At 45.7% G+C, this 8344-nt stretch overlaps 1 protein-coding gene across 1 annotated transcript; it reads right to left on the reverse strand.

Annotated features, from left to right (window-relative positions):
• Positions 1 to 2771: 2771 nt before the first annotated feature.
• On the reverse strand, positions 2772 to 7417 carry LOC125387119. The gene is made up of 3 exons (XM_048414270.1): positions 7295 to 7417; positions 3182 to 5962; positions 2772 to 2882 (listed from the first exon to the last, which is right to left on the reverse strand). Exons 1-3 carry the CDS (start codon positions 7415 to 7417, stop codon positions 2772 to 2774), a joined length of 3015 nt encoding a protein of 1004 aa, XP_048270227.1.
• Positions 7418 to 8344: the final 927 nt, after the last annotated feature.

Below are 8344 nucleotides of genomic sequence, written 5' to 3' on the forward strand. Positions count from 1 at the left end.
TGTTACTTTATGACGAATGAAGTCATGTAGTAATACTTCATAAGTTATGACATTATGTAGTAGTACGATATTACGAATAACGTTATATTGTGTTACTTTATAACGTATGACATTATGTAGTATCACGTTATAGCGTATGACGTCATGTAGTATACGGTATAACGTATGACGTCATGTAGTATTACGATATAACGTACAACGTTATATAGAATTACGATATAACGCACAACGTTATGTCGTATTACGTTATAACGTATCATGTAATGTAGTATTACGTTATAACGTATGACGTTATGTAGTATTACGTTATAACATATAGCGTCATGTAGTATTACGTTATAACGTATGACGTCATGTATTATTACGATACGATATATGACGTTATGCAGTATTGGGTTATAACGTATGACGTTACGCAGTATTACGCTATAACGTATGACGTTATGGAGTATTACGTTATAACGTATGACGTTATGTTGTATTCGCTATAACGTATGACGTTATGTAGTATTAGTTTATAACGTATGACGTCATGTAGTTTTACGTTACAACGTATGACGTTATGTAGTATTACTTTATTACGAATAACGTTATATTGTGTTACTTTATAACGTATGGCCTTATGTTGTATTACGTTATAACGTATAACGTCATGTAGAATTACGTTGTAACGTATGACGTCATGTAGTATTACGATATAACGTACAACGTTATATAGAATTACGATATAACGCACAACGTTATGTCGTATTACCTTATAACGTATCATGTCATGTAGTATTACGTTATAACGTATGACGTTATGTAGTATTACGTTATAACGTATAACGTCATGTAGTATTACGTTATAACGTATGACATTACGCAGTATTACGTTATAACGTTTGACGTCATGTATTATTAGGATATATCGTATGACGTTATGCAGTATTACGTTACAACGTAAGACGTTATGCAGTATTACGTTATTACGAATAACGTTACATTGTGTTACTTTATAACGTATGACGTTATGTAGTATTACGTTATAACGGATGACATCATGTAGTATTACTTTATAACGTATGACGTGATGTAGTATTACTTTTTAATGTATGACGTTATGTAGTATTACGGTATTACGAATAACGTTATATTGTGTTACTTTATAACGTATGACGTCATGTAGTGTTATGTTATAAGTTTTGACGTCACGTAGTATTACGTTATAACGTATGACGTTATGTATTATTACGATTTAACGTATGACGTTATGCAGTATTGGGTTGTAACGTATGACGTTACGCAGTATTACGTTATAACATATAACTTTATATGGTATTACGATATAACGTACAACGTTATATAGAATTTCGATTTAACGCACAACGTTATGTAGTATTACGTTATAACGAATTACGTTACGTTGTATTACGCTATAAAGTATGACGATATATAGATTGTATAGAAATACGATGTAACGCAGAACGTTAAGTAGTATTACATTATACCTTATGACGTTATATTGTGTTACATTATAACGTGTGACGTTATCTTGTATTACGTTTTAACGTATGACGTCATGTAGTACTAGAATATAGCGTATGACGTCATGTAGTAATAGAATATAACGTATGGCGTTATGTAGTATTACTTTCTAACGTATGACGTTATGTAGTATTACGATATAACCTACAACGTTATTGTATTTTCGAGCTATCGCGGGGAGGCGCGGTCGTTAGAATACGCGCCAACGGGAGTCGTAAATTCCCGTTACGATTAAAATGATCGACACCACGAATAGTTCGATCCCCGTATTTCGATTAAGATAATAGGGGTGATTCAGGTATGATAACACTGTGACTCACAGAGTTAAAATTTATATTTCTAACACTTAGTATACACGATTAAATAGATATAAATAATTAACAACTTATCGCACGAAAATAATATAGATGTGTACAATATAGAGCAAGGCTCTTACAATTGAATTTAGTCTATTAGTGGACGTAGCACTGTAGGATACTTAGTAGAATAAGTGAATGTTCGACAATGTCGCGGACCGACTTGGTTTACGTTCCGTTGGCGTTATATTTAGAGTTAGAAGTTAGGCGTTAGATTTTTTACTCAATGCTTTACGATATTTATATAGGCTCGTCTGACCTCTCGATGTGTAACGTTCGACTCGTCACAAGGAACTGATCGACTTTGGATGATTTCTTTGTCTCATCTTTAAGACGACCCCCACCATCCTTAGGTCACGCCACCGTTCGCGCCTATGATCACGTATGTCCGCTCTTGCGTGGAAAACGTAACGGACCAAATTCGACGTTTCGAGAACTCGCTGCTTGGCAACAGCTATGCGCTCGTCGATATATTGTATATGATCCGGCGGTCAGATAAGACGATCTGACTGAGACATTGTAGGGCCGCGAGTGACGGTTAGAAAATACAGCCTGTGTTAAACCTCGTGGCGTAACATCCTCCCCCCGTTGAGAGGGTACCGATCAAATGATATGGTGTGGAGTCAGTTGCGTCGCTGGCGAATCTCCTTGGCTCCGTGTGGGTGGTCGGACTCGTCTGGATCTGGGTGAATGGATAAGGGGACCAGTCTTTTGACGCCACGATCCAGGGTAGTTGTTGCCGTCTGCACGGTGGCGGTCCGTATGATTCCGTCGACTCCTGGATGGACCTTGATCACGCGGCCCAAAGGCCATTGCATGGATGGTACGTTATCCTCCCTGAGAACTACTACGGTGCCTTCTCGGATATCATGTTTGCCCTTATCCCATTTATTGCGGCGGGTTAGCTCGTTGAGGTACTCTCGATGCCATCTGCTCCAGAACTGCTGTTTGATCTGGTGGATGCGCTGCCAACTTGATAGCCGCCCTGATGGAACTGTTCTGAAATCACGCTCCCGTAAATTCGTGAGTGTGTCACCGATTAGAAAATGACCGGGAGTGAGGACAGGGGGATCTTTCGGATCGGATGATATGGGAGTCAGTGGGCGTGAATTAAGGATGGCTTCAATTTCAACCACAAGAGTATGAAGGTGCTCAAAGGTCAAGAGTTCCGTGCCGACGACGCGGATGAGATGGCGCTTGAAGGATTTCACCGCGGCTTCCCATAAACCGCCAAAGTGTGGTGAGTTTGGAGGGTTGAAACGCCATTGGATCTGTCGGTCGGCGAGAAAAGTCTGTACCCTCTCCTTGTGGTCGTCAGACTGCAATAGGGTCCGGAGTTCTTGCAGCTCCCGGTTGGCCCCGACGAAATTGGTGCCATTGTCGGTAAGGATGGTTGCGCAATGTCCTCGCCTCGAAATGAATCGACGTAAGGCGGCTAGGAAAGCGTCGGTGGTTAGATCGCTGACTAGCTCTATGTGGACCGCCTTGGTTGCTAGACAAACGAATATGGCAGCGTATATTTTTATTTTACGTCGGTTGCGATCCCTCCTCTCCTTGATGTAGAATGGGCCGCAGTAGTCGATTCCGACGTTCGTAAACGGACGCGATTCGGCAATGCGCGCCTCTGGCAAATCACCCATCAAATATTCCACTGGCGGCGGGTTGGGTCTGCAGCAGCGGACGCACCTTTTAATGGTACGCCACACTTGGCTACGACCGTCGATCGGCCAATAGCGCAATCTTACCGCGTACAGGGTAGCTTGTGTCCCGGTGTGGTGGTTTTTCCGATGCTCCTGGTCTATGATGAGCTCTGTAACAGATGCTTTGGGCAATATAATGGGGTGTTTTTGATTGAAGGGTATAGAAGAGTTGGTTAGTCGTCCTCCGACTCGTAATATCCCATCTTCGTCGAGGAAGGGATTTAATGGCTGTAGTTTTCCTCCAACGTCCCTGCTTCGATCTTTCTGTAGTGTCCGAATTTCCGTCGCAAAATGACCGGATTGTATGATTTTGATCACCCTGTTGTGAGCCCTGGTTAATTCGTCTGTTGTTAGATGGGCTGCTAGGTGTTGTTTATGTTTCCATCGAAGACACCAAGCGACGACTCTGATTAGTCTGGTCCAGGACGAGTATCGGTGGAGGAGGGGGTTATCGTTGTTATTCGTCGTTAGACAGATCGTTTTTTTCTGTTCCGGGATGTCCCCCGACGGTGTAAGGATCCAGATCGGCCAGTTCTCCGGCTGCTGCTTGAGCCATTCGGGTCCGTGTTTCCAGATGTTTGGACGCAGGAATTCCTTGGGAGCCTGCCCTCGGGAGATCAGATCCGCTGGGTTGTCATCCGTAGGCACATGCCGCCAATCGGCGATGTTGGTTTTCGCTTGGATCTCGGCCACGCGGTTCGCTACGAATGTTTTTAATGTATGTGGCGAGGACTTGATCCACTGGAGTACGATAGTCGAATCTGTCCAATAAACTATTCGAGAAACGTCTATAGTGAGGGAAGTCTTTACCATGGACATTAGCGAGGTGAGGAGCAATGCTCCGCTTAATTCGAGTCTTGGGATTGTCAGGGATTTTAGCGGCGCGACCTTTGATCGCGCGGTGAGTAATTGGGTTTCGATACGTCCATCCGAGCTGCGACTGCGCAGATATATACATGCCCCGTATGCCTTTTCACTGGCGTCGCAAAAACCGTGTAGTTCTATCTGAGTAGCTGCCTTGACCACCGTTTTGCGAGGAAATCGAGTATCACTAAGCAAGGGTAGTTGGGTATAGTATCGGTCCCATTCTGTATGCAACTCGGATGGCAAGGATTCATCCCAGTCTAGTTTTAATGCCCAGACGCGTTGAAGCAATATTTTGGCTCTGACAATCACTGGCGCGAGCAATCCTAGTGGATCATAAATTCGGGCTATCACCGAACTTATTGATCGCTTTGTGACACGGGTGATGGTCGCTGTGGGTGCAACTGAGTATAGTATTGTGTCATCCTGGGAATTCCAATAGATACCTAGAGTTTTCAATGTCTGTGACTCACCCAATTGTAGTGTTCGATTTGTATCTTTCTCGGATAGTCCACGCAGTATGTCCTTATCGTTAGATTCCCATTCACGGATGTTTAAGCCGCCCGATCTGAGAAGGTCCGTGAGTTCGTGTCGTACCGCTGTTAACTCTTCCTTTGTATCGGCCCCGGTGAGGGCGTCGTCGACATAGAAATCACGCTGTACAACCGATGACGCTCGCGGAAATCGATCTCCTTCGTCTTCTGCTAGTTGTTTCAGGCAGCGGAGTGCTAAATATGGGGCAGCTGATAGTCCGAAGGTCACGGTGTTGAGCTGATAAGTATCGATTTCCCCGTTGGAATTGCGCCATAGAATCAGCTGATATTTACGATCGTCTGGGCGTACGAGAATTTGTCGATACATCTTCTCGATGTCACCCGTTAGGACATACTGGTGTGATCGGAATCTCAGCAGAATTTCAACCAGATCTTCTTGGAGTTTGGGTCCGGTATGCAGAGTGTCGTTGAGAGAAACTCCGGTGGTGCTGACTGCTGATCCATCGAACACTACCCGGAGTTTAGTGGTGTTGCTCGATTCCTTTATCACGCCATGATGCGGCAAATAGTAACCATTATTTGAGGGCTGAGTGTGCGGAATCTTGGTCATATGACCTAAGTCTAAATATTCTTGGATCACCGTGTTGTATGCGGCTTCGAATTGCTTATCGCGTTGGAACCGGCGAGAAAGAGCGGCGAGTCTACTCATTGCAACGGACTTTGATGTCCCAAGTGTGGGAAGCTTCTCGTTGAAGGGCAGGGCGACGATATATCGCCCTTCCTTGTTGCGTCGGACATGGTTACGGAAATGTTCTTCGCACTGTAATTCCGATTCTGATAAATGTGTAGTGGATGGTCCCTCGTCGATTTCCCAGAATCGCGAGAGATCCGTTTGTAGATCGGCTGTGGTAATGTGAAACGAATGTGTGCCCGATTGCGTGGATGGGCTCCCCCCGATAACCCAACCGAAGCGAGTTTTTTGCAAACATAACTCAGTATCGATGGATTGTGGTATTTTAATCTGCCCGACACATAATGAGGCTAACGTTGGTCCCGAGCTTAGTAATATTTCGATAGGGCTTGGTATGTGAAATGTTGGATCGGCTAATTTTAGATTTTTGGGTATCTGGAGAGCGGACCGATCGATTGGATGGTCTGGGACTTCCGATGATATTGTTGGGATTACTAAAAACGTTGCTGTGCGTTCATATTTGCCATCCGTAGAAACAATGGTGGTCGTTAGTTGGCTCCTTGCGATAGTGGTTAAGTCGTCGAGGGCTCCGATTGGGACCGAACATCTCTTTCGTTTTATACCGAGGGAGTTTGCGAATTTCTCAGTCATGAAATTCATACTAGAGCCAGTATCTAGCAGTGCTCTGGCTCGAATTGGAGATGCCCTCTTGTCTAGCACATCGATCTGTGTTGTGACCAGCAGATCATGATGCGGCGTAACGTCTAGAGATATATGTGTCGTTTCGGTCCCTTCCTTTGCGGCCCGTTTGTCTAGTCAGTTTTGACCTGGGTGGGTTTTGGACGCGGATTCTGGGACATTACCCTTGGTCCGTGATGCGCGTGACTCATACGAAGTGTGAGCTTTCGTATCGCTTGGGGCCGAAGGTGTAGGGTTATTTGAATGTTTGGCGGGTCGTCTCGAATGGTGGACCGAACGCGGCTTCGATGATCCGGATGGCGATTGTCCATGAGAGGATCGTTTGTACGATGAACGACCTCCCGACGATCGACCGCTTGATGAACGACTGTCTGACCACGACCGACCGCTCGATGAACGATTGCCCGACGCCCGACCGCTCGATGAACAACTATCCGACGACTGAATGCTTGGCGACCGACCCTTTGACGACCGACCGCAGGACGACCGAGGATTTTCTTGTATTTGTTCTCGATGTAGGTACGTATGATGTCGTCGCCCGCAGATATGACACGAACGCGCGGTGCACTGTGTTATCGAATGTCCGTTGCCTAGACAGTTTGTACACAGCGATGCCATTTTTACGAGTTGAAGACGTTCTATGGTTGATTTGGCTTTGAAAACCTTACAGTCTCTGAGTTTGTGGGGTCCGTCGCAGGTCGGACACACCAGCGCCCTGCTGGTTGTGGCATAGGTTCGTCCACGTGGTAGGTTATATCGGCGACGAGGAGGTTTGGGGGGTGACTCCTTTGTTTTCGTTACTTTAGAGAGGAGCTGATTCCCGTTGGCTCGTGTTTTTAGGAATTCCATCAGCTGATGGTAGGAAGGTACTTCCTGATTTGGCAACGTACGTTGCCATTTACGCATACTGGACGCAGGCAATTTTGACGCGATCAACTCGATCAGTACTACATCTGAAGTTACCGACTGTCCTAATCTTTCGAGCGCTTTGAGATTTACGCTGATGGTTTCCATCAAATCCTCAATGGCTTCAGGAGTTTCCTTTTCTATTTCGGGATAACCGCGCATCAATTCCCAATGGCGCATACAGATCCGGAGGGGGCAATTGAATTTCTCCTTCAATGTGTTAAGCGCGATGGGGTAGTTGGCATCTGTGGGTTCCAATGATTGGATGCTCCGTGCGGCCCGTCCAGTGATAGCTGCGCGTAGATATTGAAATTTCTGGACATTTGTTAAATTTTCATTGCGATCTACCGTGGATGAGAACGTGTCATAAAAATAGGTCCAGTTCTCGAGGGCACCGTCGAACTGAGGAGCGCGGACCTCTGGTAGGGTGAGTGATGTCGGCTCGGGCTTCACGCCTGAATCGCGCGTTTTAGTTGGCGAGGGGTTTGGTGCGGGTATTTTATCAAGGAGACCTGTGAACCGTACGTCAATCTCCAGCTTCTCTTGATACAACGCGGCGGCCCGACCGACTTCCCCTTCATCTAACCCTTCTAACTCGTCTTGAACCGCGACTAACTTCTTCCAGATGTCGTCGAACGCTTGACGGCAAGATACTAAGTAACCGTTGTTTACTTGACCAGACTCTTCGTATTCATCGAGTTGGCGTTTCGTGATTGTAAAGCGGTTGGCGAGGCCGCTGCGTCTCCGCCTCAATGTGCTGATCGAGTCAGGTTGAGCCATGTTTGGTGTTAATGGTAGGAACGATCTTACCTTGATCAAATGGGCGTTGATCTGAGAGTCGTTTTTTACTCGCTACAGTGTGGTGTGGTCTCGTGTAGATGCTGAACGAAGGAGGTGTTCCTCTCCGGTGGCGGCTCCTTTGGTCAGTTGACTAAGATGTTGGAGTGTGGATTTCACGTGACACTGTATAGTCACTGGTCAGTACACTTCTTTGGTGGCACGTGATCCGGCTCGAAGGACCATGTATTTTCGAGCTATCGCGGGGAGGCGCGGTCGTTAGAATACGCGCCAACGGGAGTCGTAAATTCCCGTTACGATTAAAATGAT

Source organism: Bombus terrestris, unplaced genomic scaffold (assembly GCF_910591885.1).
Source record: "Bombus terrestris unplaced genomic scaffold, iyBomTerr1.2, whole genome shotgun sequence".
NCBI lineage: Eukaryota > Metazoa > Arthropoda > Insecta > Hymenoptera > Apidae > Bombus > Bombus terrestris.

Bases quoted from the DNA above. Each gene is read 5' to 3' on its own strand.
- LOC125387119 (XM_048414270.1), bottom strand. From the start codon at position 7,417: ATGCGCCATTGGGAATTGATGCGCGGTTATCCCGAAATAGAAAAGGAA. The intron at 5,963-7,294 runs GTAACTTCAGAT...TGTGTCGGGCAG, and splicing joins TCGAAAGATTAGGACAGTCG to ATTAAAATACCACAATCCAT. The intron at 2,883-3,181 runs GTACAGACTTTT...GCGTGATTTCAG, and splicing joins CTGACGACCACAAGGAGAGG to AACAGTTCCATCAGGGCGGC.